This window comes from Vespula vulgaris, chromosome 7, assembly GCF_905475345.1.
Source record: "Vespula vulgaris chromosome 7, iyVesVulg1.1, whole genome shotgun sequence".
NCBI classification, from domain to species: domain Eukaryota; kingdom Metazoa; phylum Arthropoda; class Insecta; order Hymenoptera; family Vespidae; genus Vespula; species Vespula vulgaris.
The window spans coordinates 2,155,378-2,182,500 of NC_066592.1; the positions used below are offsets into that span (position 1 = coordinate 2,155,378).

The 27,123-nt window shown below is 31.5% G+C and overlaps 2 protein-coding genes and 1 long non-coding RNA gene across 11 annotated transcripts in view; 2 read left to right on the forward strand and 1 right to left on the reverse strand.

The window, feature by feature from the left end:
* Positions 1-88: 88 nt before the first annotated feature.
* Positions 89-1,348, reverse strand: LOC127065412 (uncharacterized). Of its 2 annotated transcripts, none has more exons than XR_007782039.1 (3): positions 1,223-1,348; positions 657-820; positions 89-583 (listed from the first exon to the last, which is right to left on the reverse strand). It is a non-coding gene; the product is annotated as an uncharacterized LOC127065412 (long non-coding RNA). The 2 variants fall into 2 exon arrangements; XR_007782038.1 differs by lacking the exon at positions 1,223-1,348 and adding an exon at positions 978-1,210.
* Positions 1,349-2,078: 730 nt separating this feature from the next.
* On the forward strand, positions 2,079-8,247 carry LOC127065242 (huntingtin-interacting protein 1). Of its 2 annotated transcripts, none has more exons than XM_050997321.1 (19): positions 2,079-2,134; positions 2,578-2,667; positions 3,241-3,445; positions 3,647-3,710; positions 3,789-4,146; positions 4,228-4,289; positions 4,395-4,669; positions 4,747-4,943; positions 5,042-5,180; positions 5,250-5,337; positions 5,397-5,485; positions 5,569-5,772; positions 5,862-6,042; positions 6,130-6,417; positions 6,564-6,805; positions 6,905-7,057; positions 7,193-7,293; positions 7,359-7,588; positions 7,693-8,247. In XM_050997321.1, the coding sequence occupies exons 3-19, from the start codon at positions 3,401-3,403 to the stop codon at positions 7,860-7,862; spliced, it is 2,886 nt and encodes a 961-aa protein (XP_050853278.1). In that variant the 5' UTR covers positions 2,079-2,134; positions 2,578-2,667; positions 3,241-3,400; the 3' UTR covers positions 7,863-8,247. The 2 variants fall into 2 exon arrangements, with proteins under 2 accessions (XP_050853278.1, XP_050853277.1); XM_050997320.1 differs by having other exon boundaries at positions 2,103-2,305.
* Positions 8,248-8,875: 628 nt separating this feature from the next.
* Positions 8,876-27,123, forward strand: part of LOC127065240 (chromodomain-helicase-DNA-binding protein 7) — a 27,777-nt gene continuing 9,529 nt past the window's right edge. For 3 of the 7 annotated variants that reach the window (XM_050997311.1, XM_050997318.1, XM_050997314.1), the window contains exons 1-15: positions 8,876-9,258; positions 17,449-20,994; positions 21,068-21,471; positions 21,559-21,900; positions 22,033-22,321; positions 22,407-22,955; positions 23,060-23,284; positions 23,398-23,714; positions 23,822-24,296; positions 24,383-24,747; positions 24,852-25,047; positions 25,184-25,489; positions 25,634-25,928; positions 26,087-26,606; positions 26,739-26,828. In XM_050997311.1, the coding sequence (XP_050853268.1) occupies positions 17,554-20,994; positions 21,068-21,471; positions 21,559-21,900; positions 22,033-22,321; positions 22,407-22,955; positions 23,060-23,284; positions 23,398-23,714; positions 23,822-24,296; positions 24,383-24,747; positions 24,852-25,047; positions 25,184-25,489; positions 25,634-25,928; positions 26,087-26,606; positions 26,739-26,828 (7,814 nt within the window). In that variant the 5' untranslated portion in view covers positions 8,876-9,258; positions 17,449-17,553. Of the gene's footprint in view, positions 9,259-15,005; positions 16,042-17,448; positions 20,995-21,067; positions 21,472-21,558; positions 21,901-22,032; positions 22,322-22,406; positions 22,956-23,059; positions 23,285-23,397; positions 23,715-23,821; positions 24,297-24,382; positions 24,748-24,851; positions 25,048-25,183; positions 25,490-25,633; positions 25,929-26,086; positions 26,607-26,738; positions 26,829-27,123 lie in introns of those variants that run through there. The other 4 variants (XM_050997316.1, XM_050997317.1, XM_050997315.1 and 1 more) reach the window with 3 other exon arrangements.

Genomic DNA, 27,123 nt, shown 5'->3' on the forward strand with positions numbered 1-27,123 from the left:
AAAAAAAAATCATTTCATATTTTCTCGCGTTTGTTAAACATTAATTAATAACTTTTTTAATTAATAATTTTTATCTTACATAAAACTAATGATTATGAAATTGAAAAGAAGAGAAGCAAGTAGTTAAAAAAGGATGAATAATAATAAATAAAGTTTATTCAACTTTAATTTGACGATTTTCGATTAATTGCAAATTTACATCACTCTACGTCTTATTACTTTTTAATTACTATATGTGTCATCCTATATTCGAAAAATATTACTTCGTCAGTAGAACGACAGAACTTACGTTTTAGTAATCGTCTGGATAATAGATAAGAACGTTCTTATCAATATCTCAATAATTATCAGTAAAATTAACAACTCGGACGCAACTCGAGCAAAACCAAAGTACCAAAATCCAATTCGATTTTTTCCTATTGAAAAATAAGGAAGGCCTCTCTCAAAGACCCATAAACAACAAGTCTCGAAAAAAATTAAAATAATTAATTTCAAATAATTGTTGAAAATATTCTATAGCTATAGTCGAAGTCGGTCACAAGTCCGATTATGTTATCGTTACGCGTAGCCAAGGATCGTCAGTCTGAAATTTAAGTCTAAAATAAAATAAATTGCATAGAATATTAAAGAAAAATGTGATATGAGAGTATACTTACTTTAATTCTTCTCTATTACTTTGAAGGAAAGACATCCTGTAAGAATTTCTATGTTCACTCGTCGGTATATAAAGTAACACTAATGCAATAAGTGTCAAAGTCGATCGAAAGTCCGATTGTGTTGATATTACGCGTAGTAAGGCCCGTCGGACCAAAACTAAAGTCTAAAATAAAATAAATTGTATAGAATAAAAAATTTAGAAATATATAAGAATAAAGAATAAAGAAATTAAAGAAAAAGAAATAAATTATATAGAATATAAAGTGCAAGAAGTAAATGTAAAAAATGGAAGTATACTTGCTTTAACTTTTTGTTATTACTTTGTAGGAAAGACATTTTGAGGAACCTTCGATGTTCACTCTTCGGAATATACATGAAAATTAACTCGGTAATCTTCAAAGTTAATTAAAAACTCGTATATGTTGATATTACACGTGATCATCAAGCTCAAGATAAAAATTTTTAAATATTGAGATTTTTAATTAAAATTATTTTAAGTTTTTCGCGCTTTACGATCTTTGTAATATTTAAGCGAATATACTTCACTCAACTCATATTATCTTACCGTTATCATCTGAAATTCTTGATATAGTTATTTCCTTTGAACGAAACACAATCGAATAAATTCTTATTTTATGCAAAATCTAAAATCTCGCGATGGAAAGTATTTTTTGTTTTATTTCGATGCGCGGACATGACATTTCCGTTGCAAGTATCTCAATTTTGATAACGACTGATACGTCAATCTTATGTTATATCCTACATGCTATTGCAGTTTTTAACATTACTAAATATATTATAATTATAATAATAAAAGTTTACTTTTCTTATAAAATCGTATAATTTTGATATATCTTATTTATATTCATATTTTAAATACCGATTGAAAAGTCTTAGAAAATATGCTGTTAAAAGACATAAATAAGAACAATAATAATAATTTTTTCACATCTATTTCAAAACACTTTTCATATTTTCAATGCGTAAATTTATTACGTAGTCAAGTATTTCGAAAATTGCTTCTTTTCAAACATTTCAAATGAACGAATTAAAATGTCAGATAATAAATGACGGCGCCACTTTAGTAGTTATCACAAAATACGTAAATCAAATCCATACAAAATCATAAATTTTATGTCCACTAATTCGCTATTATAGAGTAATTAGAATTTTGTCGTATTTAATAAATATTAAAAATTAGTATATTATTTATAATTACAAGTTTATTTTAGATGAATAAATAATTATCTCGTTTATCAAAGTATAACTCACGTGGTATTGGTGAAGGCTTTAGAACGCACCAATAAAAAATATTCCACTAAAACCCATCTAAACTCTGATTGGTTTGAGTACGTACGACGTGACGCATATGAATAGATACATAAGTTAAGGCAAGATACGACGTGCAATCATTTTCATTGGTGCATCATTGAAGCTTAATTTTGGTTCTGCACCAATATCTTCAACGTGCATCAGGGTGGGTCGCGTTGACATCGTCGTTTATTTACTGCCTGCGATTGTCATTTTTGTTTTTTATTTCATTCATTGATAAAAAATATCGATATTTAAATAATGTATAATGAAGTTAATTAGATTTTTTAAAGATTATATTTATATGGTGTTTACGAAAATTAACGCGAATAAATAGGTTTGTCTTTTTATCGTCTTTAATTTGAACTGACAAAAATATTATACATTAATATTTACAGATAGACGATTGTAATCATACTTTCTATAAAATTTGAATATCCGTTGTGTTGTATATACATATATATATATATATATGTGTGTGTGTATGTATATGTATATGTATGTATAAATATAATATATTGTGTTGTATTATATATATATATATATATATATATAATATATATAATACGTAATATATCGATGAAATATCAATCGCGCCTTTTCGATTAGAATTTTAGCATGGCTTCATTGTCCTTACGAGTATTACAACAAAGAAAAAATAATTTGGATTTAGAACGTAAAAACATCGAAAAGTTCCAGGTACGTTTTCATTGTTATTCAATTTAATAATATTATCATTTGTTTGTTCTGTTTATCTTTTCCTATACTATTTCAATATTCAATTTTTTCGTAATTCTAATAAAAATATTTTTCTTTACTTATCTATAACACGTTTTCTTATTCGAATTCCTTTTATTGATAACGCATTAAAGATTTATCTATTTTTATCTACGATTTTACTTACATATGTTCTTCAAATTAAGTTGTTATAACTGATTGTTATCAGTAAATACTAAGTTTTTTATAAAAAATATATATAACAAAATACGTTCTATAAAATTGTGACATTCTTATTTATTTTTAATATATTTTAATACTAAGTATTTCGTATGGAAATTAAATAATATATATAAATTAATATTATTTATTATATCATAGGATAGATAGAAAGTGTATTTAATAATTAAAACTATCACTATCTTGTTTTATCAATATATTATATTCTATAATATTTCTGGTATAGTGATGCTTATAATGCTTTGAGTATAATAATTTTTTTATATTTATTCGTGTTCTGTATTGAAAATTTATTTGTTCTTTTTATATATACAGTTTTGCAGATAATGTGTACGATTGTTGCAACACTTGATGCACCCATATATAGTATTTTGGGTGAGCGACAAGTCAATAAATGATGGTCTGTTATATGTGTTGATTATTATGCTATTATATTTGCTATAATTTCTTGTTATAATCCTTTTGTACTATTAATATGCCACCTGTACTACCACTAACTGATAAACAACTGCATCAACTGGTAAGTAAACAAATGTGATTAGTAGAAAATATTGTTATATAAAAAAAGTAACAATTATATAAAGCTTAGTATAAAATATGTTTCTTTTTATAATATGCATTACTGTTTGTGTATTTGTATACATTTATATCACGAAATATTTATAATAAAATAAATTAGGTTATAAATATTTTTATAGTAGTAAATAATATTTAATTGCAGATCATTAGCATCGGAAAAGCAGTGAATCCATCTGAAACTCCTGTTAAAGAAAAGCATGTACGCAGTATCCTTTTATCTAATACATTACTAAAAATGTATTAATTGTAAATATTTTAACATAATGGTCCTTATAAAATAATAGATGCTATTATCAGCACATATCAAGATAAAAGTGGTTCTATATTTTGGACGTTTATATTACGACAACCTTTATTTGAACATCAAATCGTTGCATGGAAATTTTGCCATGTTTTACACAAAGTATTACGAGAGGGTCATCCAAAAGTGATTAGTGATTCCCAAAGATATTATGGTAAATTAGAAGATATTGGAAAATTATGGCAACATCTTCGGGAGGGTTATGGCCGTCTTATTCAGTTGTATATACGATTATTAATTACAAAATTAGATTTTCACAAACGTAATCCACGTATACCAGGGAATCTCCTGGTTACAGCCGAAGAACTTGAAGCAATTGGTGAAAATGATATAAATATTTAGTAAGTTTTTTTTCTAAATTAATTTCTAACACAATGTTTTTAAGATTTATACATCATTTACACATTTTTTCTTTTCTCTAGTTTTCAAATGTCAGTGGAAATGTTTGATTACATGGATGATATTTTGAATTTACAACATACAGGTACACTCCACAAGTATTCTTTGAATAATAATATATATTTAGATAATGAAAATCTTATTTTTTATTTAAATAAAATTTTTATAAAGTTTTGTTAATAAATTACAGTATTTGGATCATTGGATATGTCACGTTCAAATTCAATGACACCATGTGGACAGTGTCGGCTTGCACCATTAATCCCATGCATACAAGATGCATCTCAATTATATGATTATTGCGTTAAAATTTTGTTCAAACTTCATGGTGCTCTTCCTGCGGATACATTAACGGGTCATCGCGATAGATTTTCGAAACAATTTCAAGAATTGAAGAGTTTTTATAATACTATTAAACACATGCAGTATTTTAAGCATTTAATTACCATACCATCGTTACCAGAGGTAATTTAATTTTTTTGCTTTATTATTTAATAGTAATTACAATGGCAGTTATAATAAAAATAGTATTCTCTTCACAGAATCCACCCAATTTTCTAATACAGGCTGAATTAAGAACATATGTTACACCTATTGTTGTACTACCTCCAGAAGAGTCATTGGATAGTGAAACTGTGGTTGATAGTCTTATTGATACATCAGATACAAGTTCATTACCAGGTGATCAATTGGATTCTTCTCGAAATGGATCTATTTCACCTGATGCTTTAACAGAAAGGTGATTATCTTGGAAAATTTTTTATACTTTCAAATGAATTATGTATAAAGTTTCTTGAAAATTATTTTCACATAGCCATATGATTAAAATTATTTTAGGGATAATCTTATCAAACATCTGCATCAAGAAAATGGACGTCAAAGACAAGAATTACATAAATTGCATACAGATCATCAACGTATTGTCGGAGAGCTTCGAAATCGTGTTTTAGATTTGGAATCTGCTCTTAGTACCAAAGTAAAAGTCTTTATTTTGTAATGAAGTTTATAATTATACGAACTTGTTGTATATTCTTTTTTATTTTAGGGAAATGAAATCGTGCATGAAAAACAAACCAACCAAGAAATAACTAAACAAAAGGAAGATCTATTTGTTCAATTTGAGGAAGTTAAAGGTACGTTATAATAAGACAGTATTTTAATTTACAAATGTTACATTTCGTCATTATTACAGAAAAAAATAGGATACTCGAGGAGAAGTTTCAAAAACTTAAAGATATATATTCAAAGCTAAGAGAGGAACACATCAATTTAATCAGAAAGGTATACACATGTGTGATTTAAAATATCTCGTTTTTTTTTTCTTTCCCTTTATTTTTGCTGACATAACATATTGTGTTTAAAAGAAAGCTGATGTGGATAAACAATTGGGCGGACTAAAAATACAACAAGAACAATCAGAACGCAGAGCTGGTGAAGCAGAACAACGTTTACAAGAATTAATACAAGGACAAGCTACTGCTGAGCAAGAAGCACAAAGAGTTTCTCAAGCAAGAGCAGAATTAGATGATGTAAGAAAAGAATTTGATGCTGCTAAAACTCAAAATTTGGTTAGTATAAGATTATTAATTTTGATTTCTCATTAATATTATTATTATTATGATCACTGAATAGAGCTGTGCTTTTAAATATGCAACAGGCTTTAACTGCAAAGATAGATTTTATTGCATCTGAAAAAGCAGCAGTCGAAGGTAATCTTCATGATTTGTTAGCACAAAAAGAGGAGTTAGACCAAAAAATAATGAATTTAGAAACCGAAACTGAACGATGGCGTAACCAAATGAAAATAGATGCTGATACTACTCTGTTTGAAATAGTTTGTAAGTTTTTATATTTTAATAAATAATGTTATATTTAATAAATGTATCATTTATACACGGTTGAATAAGTCAACATCTTTATTTTAGTAAGCTGTATATGCGGAGCAGAGTCTATTTTGCAACATGCAATGCATACAATTGATAATCCTGCAATAACAGCTGTAACTTGTACACCAGATTACCTAAGAGAATTAGTTAATCCAACATTGGATTCACTGGATGCCTTAGATGCATCATATAACAATTATGTAAGTGATGCTACAAAGGGAAAAATGTTAATTCGCAGTACAACTCATGCTGCTTACATGCTTGCACTATACTTGATACATGCCAAATCTACTTCAAACACAGCAACAGATATTGTCTTGGGTGATAGTAAGTTTTTTTTGATGAAATTTTCTATCAAACTAAAATAATTAATTTGGAATAATAAAATTAATCGATATATCATTTTTTAGTAGATAAATAGAAAGATATATGTATATCCGATAATCGTTATAATAAATAAAATATTTTTTAAGGTTTAGCAGATGAATGCAAACAATTAGGGTCACAAGGTTTAATGATGTTAACATATATCAAAGAGAAATCACCAATGACTAAAGAGCAGATAATCAATGTTAAAAATCAATCGAAAAAAATATCAACTATGAGTGAAAAGTTATCTAATGCTAAGGGAAATGTTGACGCGATTGGCGAACTAGTAGAAAATGAACTTTTTAGTATGGATAAAGCTATAGAAGAAGCTGCTAACAGAATGCAAGTAAGAAACTTAGTTTTAGGTATACGTATATCAATAAATCGCATTGTGTGTATATTGACAAATTAATGATACAATTTTTACAATTATTTTATATTTTAGGATATGTTGGATAGATCCCGTGCAGCAGATTCAGGTATAAAATTAGAAGTGAATGGAAAGATTTTAGATTCATGTACAGAATTAATGAAATGTATAAGAATATTAGTTAAAAAATCCAGTCTATTACAACATGAAATTGTAAGCCAAGGAAAGGTTAGTAAAGATCATGTTTTACAAATATATACACACATATATATATTTTTCTTTTTTTAATAATTAATAATTATATTACCAACGAATTTATAATTTATGAAATATAAAAATTATATTAATATTTATTTTGTATAGGGCACAGCTTCTGCTACAGAATTTTACAAACGGAATCATCAATGGTCTGAAGGTCTTATCTCTGCCGCGAAAGCTATTGCTATGGGAGCAAATTTCTTATTGTAAGTGTTAACGATGTAGAATCATTTTTAATTATTAAAATAATATATATTTTTATACTCGACAGGGAAGCAGCTGATAAAGTTGTATCAGGTTCTGGAAAATTTGAACAATTAATGGTAGCTTCGCAAGGAATTGCTGCATCTACAGCACAACTTGTAGTTGCGAGTAGAGTCAAAGCCAATAGAAATAGTAATAATTTATCTGCACTTTCTGAGGCTTCCAGAGAGGTAACACAAGCTACAGCTAGTGTTGTTGCAACAGCAAAAAGCTGTAGTCAACTTGTGGAGGAAACAGGTGAGAGAAATGAATTCAATGAAATAGATCATTTCAGTTTTATAAAAATCCTATATATTTATTTTTATTCTATGGTTATGCCTATAACATATGAAATTTTATAGAAGATTTAGATATATCTAAATTAACATTACATCAAGCAAAAAGACTAGAAATGGAAGCACAAGTACGTATTTTGGAATTGGAACAAACATTAGAAACCGAAAGGTTACGGTTTGCAGCTTTACGACGTCACCATTATCAATTGGATGGTGATGATCAATTGAATGGTTAATTTATATTTAGCATGTGATATGTGTGTGACCAACATCTACGTTCTTTAATATTTCCATTAATTTGGAAAATTTATAAAATGTCACAATTGAATTTTGTTTCTTTTTCTTTTTTCTATTCTTTTTTCTTTTTTCATTGTTTTTTTTTTTCTTTTTTTCTAATCAATTTATACGTATTTATAATGTTTTCACGTACACACGGTTTAATGAAATATTGTCAAAGTATCGAAATGATAGTATCAGGTTTTTAACTGCGTTTACATATGAAACATCGATTTGCACCAATTTCGTTAGTCGCACTTTACACGTTTAATGAAAAAGTCTGACTTGTATTGAAGTTAATATTCTTTTATCAAATAAATCATAATATATTGCTATATATATATATATCTTTTTATTTTTTACGTATATATAATATATGAAATTATACTCTATATATATGTTTATATGTACATAAAATATGAAATAGTAGAATAAGGGATATTCATTAATTTTTCTGGACGTGTTATTGCACCAAATAACATATAAAAAATATAATGTGTGCTGAAAATTCATATTAAATTTAATCGAAATGGACTACAACGAGACCCAAATTTATTCATATAATAATAATATAAATAATGATGAGAAAAAATTATCTTGTACTAATATAAATAAATATGCGAACAAATGGCGAAAGAAAGACAATGGTATATGAAAAGTTAAAAAGATCATTGGACTTGCAGTACTTCTCGATGATTGGTCGAATGTTATAACTGTAAAGGCAAGTAAATCTTCAGGAATATATATTTAATAGATTCGATTAGATTTTTTGATTTTACTTAAAATTTGAAATTAATGAAATACGATTCGACGACGTTTCTTATACGAGATATTTCTATTGTATTTTTATTTACGCTCGTACATTTGTTTCTTTTTTGACTTAAATACTAGTTTCTCTTTTGAGTCCTATGGCCGCCATAGCGCCACCTATCAGTCAATGCAACGGTAAACTCGGATTCTTCTCTAATGTTTGTGTATATCTCATTTAGAAGAGAAGGAGTGCTTTTTCGAAGAAACGCCGTTGTTGACTCTTTTTTTTCAAAACATGAAGAGAAATACGTATACTTGTCGCAATATTTTCAATATCATTTATATCAATAACAACATCGCGAAATATTGAAAACTTTTGGTGTGAATTTTGTTCGAGTATATACATTAAATATATCAAGTTGCTGGATGAGCCGTGTCCCAGTCAGCGACAGACAGTCGTGTTGTGTCAACGTAACCCACGGCAGCACTGACGCCTCTTCGGTAATTAACCAAACAAAATGGACACCGAGATAACGATTAAGTGAATTCTTCAACGAAAATTTTACATGGAATGTGCAAGAAAATGGGATCGGCGCCTAGTAAACTGTAAGTTTTAATCATCTTCATTGGTGGCAAATCAGCTGTATATCGATAACATTGTAATCAAAAGTACATGATCCGTGAATATCATGCTATTATTCAATATTGAAAGTTATATATTCCGGGTTTCATACAATCTGATTTTCCGGCATCAGATAGACGATTTTATGTATATGCTTATGTCGATGCGCTTTCTCAATATCTTCAATTTTCTTCGATCTTCTTTCTAACCTTTATCAAGATCTTTGAGAAATGGAGATTGAACACTTTTTCTTTATCGCATTTATTTTCGAGTTAAAAATATTAAATGTAAAAGTAGAATTAATTTTTTTTTCTTTTTTCTTTTCTTCCTTATTCTTTTTTTTTTTTTCTTTTGCTAAACCAAAATTTTTCTCATAGCATGGAGATTGTAATCTGTAATATTATTGTTCTATTTTTAATTGTGTAGTTTCCGTTATTATTTACTATAAAATTACTATATATGCATTACAATTATACTAGTAATTATTATCTAAATAATATTTTTTTGTTTTTAAATAGAAATCCAAGTATAACTAAATTCAAAGTAATTATATATTAATTTGAGTCAATATAATTTTATAGAGATTTTTATCACAATTTTTTTATGACATTATTATGAAATAATCAACAAAAAAGTTTATATAACAGTCCTTTACATATTATTAATAATTAATCATCATATCAAGTTAATCTATCATTGATCCATATTTATATAATATTTTTTTGGTAATTAAATAACAATTTTACATATACGTATTATCCGTCATTGAATAGATGCAATTGTCTCTTATTATTAAAATATAATTTTATTGTATATATATATATATATACATACATATATACAAAAGTTTTATATATACCTAAAATATATATATATATATGAAACATAAGAAATAATAAATAATATCGATGAAAAATTTGATAAATCCATTAAGCATCTACTTTAATTTATTCCATTAATACGCAATATATAATGCTATGTTATTTATTCTTGTTTGTTATAAATTATACAAATAGCTTTTTATATTTTAAATGATCGTATGACAAATAAATTATTTGAAAGTCTAAATTTACAGATATTATAAGTAAATATATATATATTAATACTGTTATTGATTTAATAGCAAACAAGGTAAGTAATTTTATTCGTAAACATTGTAATTGTGATTTAAAATGGAAATGTCGAAAAATATGCGTATTATGATAATTCTACAAAGGCGTTAAGATCGTTCTAGTTTTAAGGCTGCTTTAATTTTAGTTCAACTATAACCCTTGATATATAATAGGTATATAAAATGTAACAAAATCTTGTTACTTTTTACATATCCTATCTAAAGAATTTCCTAGATAGTAACGTACTAAATACAAGGATTATTTTGAGATGGTCATTGATAATTCATATGTTAAAAGTATTAATTCATAAATTTGTTTATTCTATTTCATTTCTTATTTGTTACACTCTATGTAAAACAATTCTTTTTAAGACCTATTCAATTTTATTATTAATTTACTATGTTACTATATATATATATATATATATATATATATATATATATATATATTGTAGTAATAATAATAATAATAATATAGAATAAGTTAAATAAAACATAGTATGTAGTAACATAGTAATTTAATGGAATGATTATTCTATTTATAAAATGATCATTGATAATTTCGATAATGTAAAAGTATTAAACAACGCGTTTGTTTATTCTATTTATTTTTTTATTTGTTACATTCTATGTGTATGTATATAGAATTTCTTTCGAACGCGTATTTAATTTTTTCTACATCTCACTACGATCTATATTCCTTAGTAAGTTCCCTTCCCCCATGTAGTCTGTTTTCCAATCTTTGTCCGTTCAGCCATTTCGTCCTTTCTCCCTTTATCGTTTTTCCCGAGCATCTTAACGGCATTGTTTCCCTCTCCCTCTTTTTCTCTTTCTCTCTCTCTCTCCCTCTTTTTCCCTCTTTCTCTCTTACTCGTACCCTTCTCCCCTCTTGTTCTCTCTGTCGTTTTTATCAAAACTTTTCTTTCACTATTGGCCAGGCTGTTCTGTTTTTAGAATTGTTTTACTTTTCGATTTTATCTATTTTATTTTCTTTCTTTCTTTCTTTCTTTCTTTTTTCTTTTTTCTTTTTTTGTCGTATATCCATAGCATATTTTTTTATTAAAAAGGCATTTAGTAGTTATATTGTTAAACACATTTCTTCCTTTCTTTTTTTCTTTTTTATTTTTTATCGTCGAAACACATCCATAATTATTGCTATTTCATTCATTCCTATCGAATCATGCAAAAGAAAAACGAAAAAAATGCACACACACACATATATATGTATATACATACATATATACATATATTGCCGTAACAAAAAAATATCGACATCGAACGTTTCAAATTTTGCGTATATTTTTCATAAATATCTGCCAAGTGTGACGTATACATAAATTGCTGACCAGATACATTTCAATTTAGCACGGACTTTCCATTCTTACGTCATTTTTATGAAGCATGCGATTTTCTATAAGAGAGTTTAAGGAAGGGAATAAAAAAGTCCTTTTAAGAATATTTCATATCAACGAAACGTTGCATTTTTATTCGTATAAGTATTACACATATACATATGTAAGATTAATTATAAGGTATTATAATTCTCATATTAGTCATATGATTTTAACTGCATGTGTCATGATGCAATAAATGATAATTTCAACATATACTTTTTCATGTCCATATTATAAAGAAAAATATAATGCAGGTGATAGTATATATATCACCTATATACACATATACATATATATACGACGCGTCTCTTATTCGTTTGGCACTTCCTCTTCTCGATCTTTCCTTTTCTTGATTCTTCTATTGTTATGAATCTACCTTACCTAGATATAAGATAGATATAATATATATATATATATATATATATATATATATATATATATATATCCTTTTTACCGTATTTTCGTTCGTTGAAATTCGTAATATTCCCGCTAGAATGCGCTACCTTCAGGTCAGCGATCTCCCGCCTTCCCCTTCCATTAGCCTCTTACTTCTCATTCGTTCACCCTAACCTCCTTTCAATTTTTCTCCCTTCGAATTTTCACCGCTCATTCTCTTCTCTTACTTGCGAGTCTCTTACTTTCTTACCTTCCTTCTTTTCCCTTTCCGTTTTCGACTATCAGCTACTACTTCAAGTTTCTTCCTACTCATTCTCTGTGTCCCATCCAATCATATTATTCTTTTATTATTCTCATTTCTTACATAAACTTAGAGGACGCATATATTTATATATTATATACGTATTATTTTTAGATTTTCATTTGAAATTCTGAATATTGATCATTGATTTTTTTACGATTATAAGATTGATTATTAAGACATATATTGTATGTTTACACACACACACAACAGATTTATTAATATCAAAAAAGTATTGCAAACAAAATTGAAGTTTTGTATTTTTGATTATTTCATCAATTCGAACTGAACGAATGACGCCATTATTGTTGTTGTTGACGTCGACGTCATATCCTCTGTTCTCTTGCGTTACAGTTTCGTTGTTATTGTTTTTCTTTTTCCGCGAAAGAATTCACCAAAGATTGATGGAAATATGTGATAATTGAAGGAAAAAAAGAAAGAAAGAAAAAGTTTTATTGTAAAATAATAGAAAAAGAAATTAAAATTGATTGATTTCTGTACGTACGAAGAATATATACATACATACGTGCAAAAAGAAACGTACGATGAAGAAGTATGGCATTGCAATCGCGAACGGTTTGAAGTTAGACCGCGTTCATATTGGTCCGTGGTGAAACAAGTCCGGTCTTTTGTTGGTATATACATACGTATATACGTACGTATTGCTTTGTTGGATAGCTTGCCGACAAAAGATCAAGTGACCGTGCACCGCGCATCCAGTGTGAACGCAACGTTTACGGTACACCAACAAGATATTAGTAGATGCGGTCAGCCATGGGTAATCTTTCGTGGAAAATAAATCGGAATATACCAAGTATAATAACGTTCGGTCAGTGTTAAGTATATATATATACACACACACACACGCGCGCGTACATATATACATACACACATACATGATATATGTATATATATCAAAAAATTATAAAAAGTATATTTTTCTACAATTAATATATATATAATATGTATATATGTATGTATATGGATATGTACATATATACATATATATTCATATTTGTATAATTTGTTAGAGTAAACGAGAAATTGTATGGTCGAAAATTGCATATCAAATTATAAAAAACATAAGAAATATACACACACACACATATACGCGCGTGTACATACATACATTATATATATATATTTGTACAACTGTGTAGTAAAGGAAACTTCTATAATCGAAAACCGTAGGTTTTACCATACCATAGATAAAATTATATTAATTTTAGTCCAAAGTGGAGTTAGATTGGAATATGCAAAGTTAATGTTTTCATATGGGACGTGGCAAACGCGTCAAACGTTTAAAATGTTAATAAATATTTACGTATGTGTTAAAAATAAACCCCGAAAGAAGAATAATGGATAGAGATAGATCAAGAGAGAAACTAGGATCGATATATATCTCAAACGGTTTTCTTTCTTTTTTTTTTCCTTTGTTCTTTTCTCCAATTCTTTAAACATAGAATAAATGACATTTAATTGTTCGGGAAAACGAAACAACATTTTCGTATTGTCAAATCTAAATAATTTTATTATCAAAACATTGTAATTAATAATAATGCTTTCTCAAAATCGAAAGATTTCAGAACAGTATATGTGTCATCCTATCATTGTATATACATATCGGAGTTGTGGGAGAAAACAATACGGAAATAATTTACTTTGACGAATTATTTGAAAACATCAAATTTGAAATAAGTGATTAGAGGTATATGTATGTGTATATATATATATATAAATCCGAATGTAAATTTTCTTCTCAATGAATCTAATTAAGAGAATGTTACGTTAGATGACCGAATTCTCTTGTTCGATCAATTATAAACGGTTGTACTTTTATATACGACTCTAGAATGAAAGATAGAGAGCGCCAGTAGCTTATAATCGATCAACTAATGAACGAAAAAACTATAAACGGGTTCGGTAGCTTGGCATTGCGGTTCCCACGTAAGGCAAACTAATGTAATAAATTTTTTTCGTTCGTTCGTTCCTTCGGAAAGAAAGAAGGAAAGAAAGAAAGAAAGTTAATGGTATAAAAAAGAAAAGAAGAAGAGGAAGAAGAAGAAGAAGAAGAAGAGGAGGATAAAAAGAAATGTTTCTTCAGTTAATACTTCGTCCCCAGTAACGTTCATTTATCGCATCGCAATCCGTTGAAATGTGTATGGACATTGATATACGTAGGTTAGCAGCGGGCGATAGGGGCGCCGCCAGGTGGTGAGTCAAGGAAACGTAAACGAATGTAGTGTGCGTGCGCAAAAAGATGTATACGGATTTGTGGAGATCGTACGGAAGTTACGACGTAGTGACCGGTGTGTGTGGCGACCTCCATCGACACGAACGAGATAGGATAGAGGATAGAGTGTAGGGTAGGGCACAGAACATAAAGGTAGGGTTTAGAGAGAGAGAGAGAGAGAGAAGAGAGAGAGAAAAGGGGGGGGGAATACGAGAGTGAAAGGTGGGGAGAGAGTAGCCCTTGGCTGCTAGCGCAACGTGCTGGGAAGGGTAGGGGGGTGGTAGTGTGGTGGTGGTGGTGGTGGTAGTAGAAGGAGCGAGCGAACGAGAGAAAGAGAGAAAGAGTGGGCAAAAGAGGAGAGGAAAGAGAGACGTGTAGAATGATTCGGGTCTACGGACACGCTTGCGTCTCGCGACGGTTCGTGCTGTTCCGCATCCGCAGCCACAGCCACCGCCACCGCCACCGCCGCCGCCGACACTGCCAGTGAAAATCGTGTGAACGCGCGTGCGAACGAGGGTGGTTTTTTCGATAAAAAGGAAAACGTTTACGAATGATTCCGTCCTCTCGCGATACATAGAAAATACGTGTGCGCCGCTCCGTCTTCTTTTCCTCTCTCTCTCTCTCTCTCTCTCTCTCTCTTTCTCTTTCTCCCTCTCTTTCTCTTTCTTTCACTCACTCACTCTCTCTCTCTCTCTCTCTCTCTTTCTCTCTCGTTCCTTCCGCGGAAAGAGATCCTCCTCTTACGGACGGTAGTACGCGCGAGGAGGAAGGGAACGTTTGTGCACAGTGAAGTGACGCTTTGGTGTGTTAGAATATCGAGCGTCGCGTTGACCGCTACGAATTTTCTCTCTCTTTCTCTCTCTTTCTCTCTTTCTCTCTTTCTCTCTATCTCTCTTTCTCTCTCGGAAGTCCAAACGGAAATCTCACACGCGATAATGGCGTACTTTCCGACATTCCGATGTTTTTTTCTAAAGAAGTTGTGTCGATTCTTTTGAATGATAAAAATGCTCGTACGTTGCGCCTTATTCGAGTTCTCTAACCTCGAGAGTTCGGAATGCAATAATACCGGAGGATGTGATAGGGTCATCATATTTAAAAGCTACTACGACTACTTTCTTCTTACGCTCTCTTGTAATATTTTCTCCTCCACCTTCTCCTCTTCCTCCTCCTCCACCTCCTCCTCCTCCTCCTCCTCCTCCTCCTCCTCCTGTTCTTCTTCTTCTTCTTCTTTACCCTTATTGCCGCTTACAAAGTATATGATTTTGTTCGTTCGACCAGCAGAACGACTACCTTTTCATCTATATTATTTTGGATCTATTGGCCTATCACCAGGTTCGTACCATCGCATTTACATCTTCATCTCATTTTTATCTTATTCTCTTTTGTATGTATTATAGAAAAATTTTTATTCCAACTAACGAATACCATATTGTTACGAGATGGAAAATGTTCGATTTCTTTTCTTTTTCTTTTTTTTTCCTTTTCCTTCCCCCATTAATACCTCCCCCTTCGACTTTTTCATTTCATGCGTCTTCCGTTTTTACGGAAGGAATGAGGAGATCGGTTGAAGAGATACAAGTATGAACAAGTTTATACTATTTCAAGTGTAAATGCTTTGGAACCGATAGTATTTTATATTCGCATATATTTCCTATTTAAGCTTTATTTGATTATATCAAAGTCGTCAAATATTTTCACAGGGAAAACTCTTAGTTGAAATTATAGTGATCAATTGAACAAAAAAAGAAAAAAGGGGAGTGAAAAAGAATCGGAACATTTCATTACAAAAAGAAAGCAATATGAAATTATAGCCACCATTATATATAAGCGTTCGCGTAATTGTTACTTTTAGGTTAGGTTATTCAACATTTCAAGATACTTTTTTTTTTATCTTTAATGCATTATTGGAAATGATATTTCGATGCGCTTAGTAATAAATTATTATAAATACAAATGATTATGAACCTCTTCATTTAATATTTAGTTAAAAACTTTTCAGTTATTTAATTATTCTTGGAGGCAATATTTCATTTCTTTATTTAAAACAAAGTTAAAGTGAATGATGAATTATTATATATAACTATGAATACGTACTCAGTTTTTACATTAAATTTGAAGTATGTAATATATAATGATAAAGGAGAAATTAATGTGTTCTCACGTGTGATATATATGATATGTGTATGTGTATATGTATGTGTATATATATATAATGTATATGTATATATATGTATATATACTTATGTATTCCCAAGTGAATTTGTTTGACTATATTTCACTTGTGGAAATGCACATATAAATGTTTAGGAAAAAACTGCATTCAATAATGTTAAATGCATATAAATGTTATTTTGATGTGAATTAAAGTTAATATTAATCTGTTTAATAAAATGAGATATAATATGCATTGTATTAGAGTTTTATACATTATTATAAACCAGTGGTTTCAATATTGTCATCTTCTTTTATTTATTTATAAGATATTATGTTTTAACAGGTAATCCAAACAATTAACGCATTCCACAGGGGAAAGGCTATAACGATTATGAGAAATTAAACCATAAGCGTATAGCTTTTCCCCTTTGGCGTGAGTAACATATAACTACAGATGCCCAGGATAGTTAATTAAATATTATAATGTAACAGTTGTAATGTATAAGAAAAATATTATAGAAGATGAATTATGGTATAGAGATTCGAATAGCATAAACTTTATAACTTATTTTGCGTGTGTTTCAGAGAGCAAAACAGAGACACAAAAATGGGCACGCTACTAGCTATAAAAGAGATTTCACAATACTCTCTTAAGCCTGAAATGGAGGCGAAGAGTCCTGCTGCGTAGACATGGACTCGTACGACCTGTTTGGTGAAGATGTCAGTGGCTCAATGCTCGATGCTCTTCCTGATCTTGGGGGGAACGATCATTTTGACCCTGCGAGTACAAGTAATTCTGTGGTAGTATCAAGAGATGGTCCAAACCCTGGCACTAATGGAGGAGGGAGTTACATTAGTCAATCTTATATTTCACAAGAATCACCTCTTCAAAAATTGACTTCATTTGGTGGATCTGAATTTGGAAATTCTAATCAGTTACAAAATCCATCTCAACGCAGTATGTTTAACCAAAATCTAGGAACGTTTGATAGCGGAACACCACAACGTGCTATGGTGCCAGGAGCTTTTCAAAATCAAGCTCGTAGTATGGCACCTCAGCATAGAGGACCTCACCCTGGTAGTGGAGGTCAATATCCTACTTATAATGATAATATGTATTCTATGGAACAGCAACATTCAATGGCTAGACCTAATATGAATATAGACCCTAATATGCAGGGTTGGCCAAGTAGTGGTAGTGCTTATCCTCAAATGCAAAGGCATTATAATCAGATGGCACAGCAACCTGCTACTTATCGGCAGCATATGCCACCTCAGTATTCGCATCAGCAAGATCAAGCTGGTGTCATGAATCAAAAATTACAACAGCAGCAACAACAGCAGCAGCAGCAACAGCAGCATTTTAGTACACAACAAGGAATGATAGGAAATATGGGAGTAGCAGCTCACCAAGCAATGCAAAGTGGTGGAACAGGCAGTGTCTACCAACATATTGTTGGGCAGCAACAACATTACCAACAAGGGAATTCTGTTGCAATGTATCAAACTTCGTCAGGGTATCCTGGTTTTACATCAGCCATGCATCAACAGCAGCAACAATCACAACAACCTCCACAAAGAATGCCTCATCATCATCCACCTCATCCACCTCATCAAACACACCCTTCGCATCCCCAGCAATATTCACAACATTCGCAGCATCCTAATACGCAACAGCAACCAATGGATTCTCAGTATCCACATCATACAGCCATGTTTAATCAGCCGCAGCATTCTGGTCCTGCGGCACAATTTAATACTAATAAACATGCTACCAGTCCTCAATATCGTGCTACTTTTCCACAATTATCGCCCCAAATGTCTCCAAGACCTCAGATGTCTCCAAGACCACCCGCTGTGCAACAGCAAATGTCTCCAAGGCCCATTATGTCTCCTGCTAAACCGAGTACATTATCGCCGCATCCTCATGTACAACTTCCTCATCAACAATCAAATCAGCCTAATACAATGTCAGTTTCTCCATGCCCACCATCTTCAATGCAGATGAATCCATCCTCTCAACAAACCACTTTACAAGCACTTGAGCAAATGGTAATACCAGGTGTTGCTGTATCTAATCCAAATGTACCTGCTCAAGACTATAATCAATTTCAAACACGACCGCCATTGTCGCAAGCACCAAATGTTTTACAACAGTCAACTGCACAAAACTCTATACCGTCAATTGCTGGACCTAGAATGCCAATGTCTGCACAGTGGTCGCATCCACAACAGCAGTCACAGGTTAGGCCAAATTTGGCTGTCAGCGATGACAGAAATATAGTTGAAAATCAACCTCCAGTAGTATCAGAATCTAGTGCTCCATTATTTCCAGTATCTGGAACAGAAGCTATTCATAGTGGAGCAGAAACATCAGTAAGAGATTCTACAGAAAATGTACCAAATTCTACAGAACAATCTACACAAGGTACTGAATCTATAGATCAGTCTACCCAAAATCAAAAATCAGATATGCTTGGTTCTGGCAGTGAAAGTTCAGTGCAAACTACTTCACAAAGTAATTCGAATTTAGATCATACTCCTGCATCATCGACACACGTGCAGATGGAAGCAGTACAATCTTCTGCAACGTCTAGTACAAGTGGAAATGTAGACTGTGGAAACGTGTCTTCGTTGCAGCAGCAACAGTCTGTCACAGGAACACTTTCTACTACAGTTACTAGTATGGAAAATCAAGTTACATGTGATGCAAAACAACATGATCAGACTATGGAAATTGCTTCTGTTCAACATCATCAAGCATCCATGGGAAATACAATGTCACATCCACAACAGCCTGTAATCAATCAAACTCAACAGCAGCAGCCACAACAACAACAACAGCAGCAGCAACAACAACAGCAACAACAACAGCAGCAGCAGCAGCCTCAAGCTCAACCTCAAGTTCAAGCTCAACCTCAAGTTCAGTCTCAGTCTCAGCCTCAGCCTCAGTCTCAGCCTCAGCCTCAAGCTCAAGCTCAAGCTCAAGCTCAGCCTCAAGTTCAGCCTCAGCCTCAGCCTCAACCTCAACCTCAATCTCAAACACAACCACCAGCATTACCACAACAACAACAACAACAACAACAAGTACAACAACCAGCTCTTACTTGTCCTCAACAAGTGCAGCAAATTCCAATAATAAATCAATCTCCAATGGTTTCGTCGCAAAATTCATCAATCCAACCAGCACAAATACAGCAACCCCAAATGGGACAAACACAACAAACGCCAATTACTCAAACGGCGCCAGCAGCACCATCTCAACAACCACCACAACCATTGCAAACACTGGGTCCAACTCAACAATCTCAAATGGCACAACCACAGCAACCAGTAATGAGTCAAGCTCAGCAACCTCAACAATCTCAAATTCAACCAACACAACAACCACAATCACAAATGGGACAACCATCTCAACAAATCCCAGTTTGTGTGACTCAAGCACAACAAGTACAGCAGTCTCAACCGATTATGAACCAACAAGTAGGAATGATATCACAAAGTACGCCGATGATATCGAATCAAATTCCTCTACAAACTCAACTACAATCTCCAATACAAAATTCCTCTACACAAATACAATCTCAAACTAGCCAAGTTCCACCTACGCATTTAGCTGCTCAACAAGTACCTGCTGTCAGTCAAACAAGTGGTATGGTATTGACATCTCATCAACCCACAGCTCCTGTGTCAAATTCACAAACTCCACATCCAGTGCAATCCAATTTCACTGAATATACAAATATTCCAAAAACTAATACCATGTACACAAATGATGTTATGGTAGCATCAGGACAACAATATCATTCTGGCAATGATATAATCAGTGGTAATACTATGCCAAATATGTATGGTATTTCATCTAATGCAACTCCTACATCCGTTGGTCCTACTACGTTCAATGCGTCTTGTGCTCCAGTAACTCATCACCAAGAAAGAGCTGCATTGCAACAACAATTACAGGAACTTTACTGTATGCCACCAGCTCCAGAAAATCAAGAAAAAATAGTTTCTTTACAAGAAAAATTACAAGCTTTACAGCAACATGAAACAAATGATCAATGTAATGGCGGAGCACAATGTATCTTGCAAACTCCAATGTTCACAGCAGCTGTTGTTGACAGTCCACAGGTAAAAAACTAAGTTCTAGTTTTATTTTCATCAAATCATTATGTAAGAGAATAACTGATCATTTGAATTATAGGTATCAAGTACTACCGGTCGTGGCCGTAGTAAAGGTACACCACGGACTAAAAAGAATCGAAAAAAAGCAGATAAAGAGGCTGCTGCCCCTCCAGCAAGTACACAAGCGCTCGTTCAACCGGAACAACCTTTGTCAGACAATCAAGTGACACCGGGAGATAGCAGTAATATTGTAGATAGTGCTGCTGATTCCGAAGATATGAAACCATCGTCTGGTGATATGGAGGAAGATTGGAATAAGGGTAGAAAATCGCGTCTCCCTCGTAAACCACGTAAACCAAAAGAACCTAAAGAACCGAAGGAGGCCAAGATAAAAAAGGAACCAAAACCACCTAAGGAAGCTAAGCCTCCAAAAGGAGCAAGAAAAAGAAATAAAGATAAGGATTCAACAAAACGTAATAGAAAGTCAGTAACAATTTCTTATTGTTTATATTTATGCAGTATTTTATTATATACATATATCTTAATAACATTATTTATTTAATTTTTTAGAAAAGTTAATCAATCTGAGTCAGCCGATGACGATACAGTACAAGAAACGGAAGAAACTGTAGTCGCAGATTCGAGCGTGATTAAAGATGCAGAAGCAAAATCTAAAGATATATCAAATCAAGATGATCAGGAACAAGTTGATTCTTCAACGACCGAACCATTGATGGGTGAAACTAAAGAGGAGGACAAAGTGGAATCAGAAATTCCAGACGATGAAAAGAAAGAACAAAATGTCGAAGCAACAACGGAAACTACGACGACATCTAGTAGTAAGAAAAAAGGAACATCTCGAAAAAAATCTTCTAGTAAATCTTCTTCAGGAAAATCTCCTAGAAGTTCTAAGTGAGTCGAAAAAAAAATATATATATATACATGTATACATACATATATAAATAAATGCGTCGATAAAATGGTCAGATGGAAGATAATGCAATATCACATGTATTTTTTTTTTTTTTTTATTTTTTATTATAGGAAACGGAAAAGCCGTATTGCACCTGATTCCGATGGCGAAGAATTAGCTGCGACGCCACCACCTTCACCGGAAGCTGGAGATGACAATAAAAGGCGTTCTGCGAGAAATACTCATCGTAAAAAATATGTCGACGATGTCATGCTTCGGTTTTCAGACGATGATGTTCCCCTTCAAGAGGCTCATCTTTCTAAAAAGGCTGAAGGTACAAGTACATCTAAACCTGCAGCTGTTAAGAAGGATAACGAAGGTGGTGAAATAGGACCAAACAAGCCTAATTTTGTATATATTGTACGTATGAATAGAAGAAATGTTTAAACAATATTATTTTATATAACTTTTCTAATATATAATGATATATTTGATTATTTCATAGAATACGACTGATGAAGATTCTATGGTTGTGCAACATATTTTATGTTCCCGTATGGGAAAGAGAGAAGTTAAGCCAGCAATATTACCCGATATAAAATCAGAGACGACACCAGCAGAGACAAATGAAAATGTGACTGAAGATGTCACGCCATCTGAAACAAATAATACAACGGAAGAAAAGGAAGATAAAGAAGCAGAAGAACCTGAGAAAGAACCATTGGTAGAAAGTACGGATAATAAAGAAGAAAATAATGAAAATGATAAAGACGTAACAACGGAGACGTGTGATGCTGAGAATGAAACAAAGTCCGATTCTGATAAACAAGAAGAAAAAGTAGCGGATTCTAAAACGTCAGAAAATAATAGTGTAGCAGAAGCAAAGCCACAGATGATAGAGATCGAAGAATATTTTGTAAAATATAGAAATTTTTCATATTTGCACTGTGAATGGAGAACGGAAGAAGAGCTTTATAAAGGTGACAAACGAATCCAAGCTAAATTAAAACGATTTAAACAGCGACAACAACAAAATACTAATATATTTGAAAACGTAAGTATATCTACGAATATTAAAAGAAATAACGTAGGTATTAATTATTGTATTTATTGATACTTTGATAGAAAAATATTAATCCTTTAATATTGTCATTGCAGACAGAGGATGACCCATTTAATCCAGATTTTGTCGAAGTTGATAGAGTATTGGACGAAGCAACTCATACAGATCCAACAAGCGGAGAAACTGTTAGACATTTCTTAGTTAAATGGCGTTCTTTACAATACGAAGATTCTACGTGGGAATTAGAGGAAGACGTAGATCCTGAAAAGATAGCGCAATTTATGAAATTTAATAAATTACCCTCAAAAGATCAATGGAAGGTTAATATATTATTTTTATGTATAATAATTTTTTCTCTCAAGGTCACTGACAATCACATGTAATATACATGTATGTTTAATAAGTCTCTCTAAATATGCGTTTTATATTTTAGCCAAAGAAAAAACCAAATGCATCAGCATGGGTTAAACTAGAGGAGTCACCAATTTATAAAAGCAATAATAGTTTACGGCCATATCAATTGGAGGGACTTAATTGGCTTCTTTTTTCATGGTATAACGGACATAATTGTATTCTTGCTGACGAGATGGGTTTAGGAAAGACAATTCAATCATTGACATTCGTCGATGCTGTGTACAAATATGGTATTCGTGGTCCTTTCTTAATAATAGCTCCTTTGTCAACTATTCCAAATTGGCAAAGAGAATTTGAAAGTTGGACTGACATGAATGTTGTAGTATATCATGGATCGTAAGTATAGAAATTATGAAGTAACTTCTATTTTTTTTTTCTTCTATAAAATTAATGATAATTTTTTGAATTAATTTTAAATATATTATTTAATTTTTTACTTACAGAGCAGCAAGTAGAACTATGCTACAAGAATACGAAGTTTATTATAAAAATGAGAAAGGCCAGCAAATAAAAGATTTAATTAAATTTAATGTCCTTATAACAACTTTTGAAATAATCATTACGGATTTCAATGAACTACGTGGATACAATTGGAGACTCTGTGTTATTGATGAAGCTCATAGGCTGAAGAATAGAAATTGTAAACTTCTCGAAGGCCTTAGACAATTGAATTTAGAGCACAGAGTATTGTTATCTGGTACTCCTTTGCAAAATAATGTGAACGAACTATTTTCTCTATTGAATTTCCTTGAACCAGTTCAATTTTCTAGTAGTGAAGCGTTTCTTAAAGAATTTGGAAATTTGAGTAGTGAAGGTGAAGTTCAAAAGTTACAGCTTCTTTTAAAACCAATGATGTTACGTCGACTTAAAGAAGACGTCGAAAAGTCTTTGGCACCTAAGGAAGAAACTGTAGTAGAGGTATTATATATTATAATTTATCGAATATTATATACTATAACGTATATAGAACTCACATAACTTTGTCTCTTCTTATTATATTTTAGGTGGAATTAACCAATATACAGAAGAAGTATTATCGTGGCATTTTAGAGAGAAATTTCTCCTTTCTTGCCAAGGGTACTACATCTGCTAACATTCCAAATTTAATGAATACGATGATGGAATTAAGAAAATGTTGTATACATCCATTCCTTCTTAATGGTGCTGAGGATCAAATACAATTGGATTATAAGACTGGTGACAAGGAAGATTCTGAGGCCTATTATCATGCATTAGTAAATAGTTCTGGAAAAATGGTTCTCATTGATAAATTATTGCCAAAATTAAAGGCGAGCGGACATCGAGTTTTAATATTTAGTCAAATGGTGAAATGTTTGGATTTATTAGAAGATTATTTATTATACAAGAAGTAAGTCACGCCCTAAAACTTTTTTAACAATTTCGTATGAAACTATATATATATATATATATACACAAGATTTTTTTACGACAAATATTTATTTTATTTATTAGATATCCATATGAAAGGATAGATGGTCGAATTAGAGGAAATTTAAGACAAGCAGCTATTGATCGATATAGTAAACCTGATTCAGATAGATTTGTTTTTCTACTTTGTACAAAAGCAGGTGGTCTTGGTATCAATCTTACTGCTGCAGATACAGTTATTATATATGATAGTGATTGGAATCCACAGAATGATTTACAAGTAAATAAAATCCTAATAATGTGCGATCTAATAATAATAATTTATTATAAATAATATCTAATTTTCATCTTCTTTTTTTTTCTCTCTTTCTCTCTCTCTCTCTCTCTCTCTCTCTCTCTCTAAATTATATCTATAGGCACAAGCTCGTTGTCATAGAATCGGTCAGCAGAAAATGGTAAAGGTTTATCGATTACTTTGTCGAAACACATATGAAAGAGAAATGTTCGACAAGGCTTCTTTAAAACTTGGATTAGATAAAGCCATTCTGCAATCAATGAATACGAGCCAAGGTGGAAAAGATCCTAGTAACAAACAATTGACAAAAAAAGAGATAGAAGATTTGTTAAAGAAAGGAGCGTACGGTGCTATCATGGATGATGATAATGCAGGAGATAAATTCTGTGAAGAAGATATTGATCAGATTCTTGAAAGAAGGACTCAAGTATGTGATAGAATATTTAAGAAAAATATTTTTTTTCAATTCTAATTCAATAAGTGGACAAAATTTAATTATTGTCTAATATAAAAAATAAATAAATAAATAAATAAGGATTGTATTAAAGTTTAATTCTTTTTGCGTGTACAGATTATAACGATTGAAGCTGAAAAAGGATCTACTTTTTCAAAAGCTAGCTTCGCATGTTCCTCTAATAGATCGGATATTAATATCGACGATCCAGACTTCTGGAAAAAATGGGCTAAAAAAGCAGAGATCGATACTACTGAAAAGAAAGAGGAAGATGAATTAGTAATTTCAGAACCTCGACGACGGACACAAATTAAACGCTATGGACATGATGAATCCGTAGTTGACATGTCAGAATTAGACAGTTCTGATGATAATAGTGATGATGAAACTAGTGGTGGATTAACGGGCAGAGGTATGTTGTTATCAAACATATATATACATAATTATGCATGTGATTATCAAAGTTGCATAATAATTGGTAATAAAATAAAAATAGATAAGAAATAAAAAAAAAAAAGAGAAAGAAAGGGAAAAATTATGCAATATATATTGAATTATATTTTTGTGTAGGTAAAAAGAGGAGAGATAAATTTGGCAAAAAATCTCGTAAATTTTATGACGAATACGTACCAAGAGAAGGAGAAGTAGTATATGGTAGTTGGGCAAGAAGCGAGTGTTTTAAAGTAGAACGTGGTCTTTTAACGTTTGGTTGGGGACGTTGGGAAGAAATCTTGCAGCATAGTCAATTTCGTCGAGGGTGGCGCGAGGTTGACGTTGAAGATTGCGCAAGAGTAATCTTACTCTATTGTCTTCGTTATTATCGTGGCGATGAGAAAATTCGTAGTTTTATTTGGGATCTCATAACACCTTTGGAAAATGGAGAAAAAGTTAAAAATGTATCCGTTAGTACTAATGCAAGAAATAGTAGACAAAAGAAAAAGGGTCGAGTCAGAGAAGGTAGAGAAACTCGAGGATCTATTATCAATGGTGGACCAAGTGATCCTAATCATTGGAGCAACGCAGAAAAGTACGATGGTGACATATTTTTGGAAAGTAACTATAGGAAACATTTAAGCCGACATGCGAACAAGTACGTATAAATAATTTTACACGTATTATTTTAATTGATAAGTTCAAAGTACATAGAATATATCTAATATATATACGAGGTAAATATAATAAAATAATTAATATAAACGTAATATTTGTTTGTGTGATTTAGAGTACTGTTACGTGTACGAATGCTGTATTATATTAAACATGAAATAATTGGTGACTTGGTACAACATATTTCCGATGGCGTCCATGTCAGGTTTGTAAAACTTTTAATATTTATCATTTACATATGGTTCCCTCGTTTATTTTTTTTTCTCCCCTCAACCCCCGCCCCTTCGCCCCCCGATGGTCTATCACGGAACATGCACTCACATATGTGCTTATATAGAGCTTTATAGTTGCATGTGCAATGTATATGTTTTATTCTGGGAACTGCACTTGTATGAGGAATGGTCGATAAAAAGCCAAACTATGTTTATCTTTGTAGCTCTGTAAATCAAACTGTTTATTGTTGACCCCATGCTACTAATATAAAATATTTCCTATACATC

Coding starts and splice junctions, on each gene's coding strand:
- LOC127065242 (XM_050997321.1), top strand. CDS start 3,401: ATGCCACCTGTACTACCACTAACTGATAAACAACTGCATCAACTG. Junction 3,446..3,646: donor ATAAACAACTGCATCAACTG/GTAAGTAAACAA, acceptor ATTTAATTGCAG/ATCATTAGCATCGGAAAAGC. Junction 6,043..6,129: donor TACTCTGTTTGAAATAGTTT/GTAAGTTTTTAT, acceptor TCTTTATTTTAG/TAAGCTGTATATGCGGAGCA.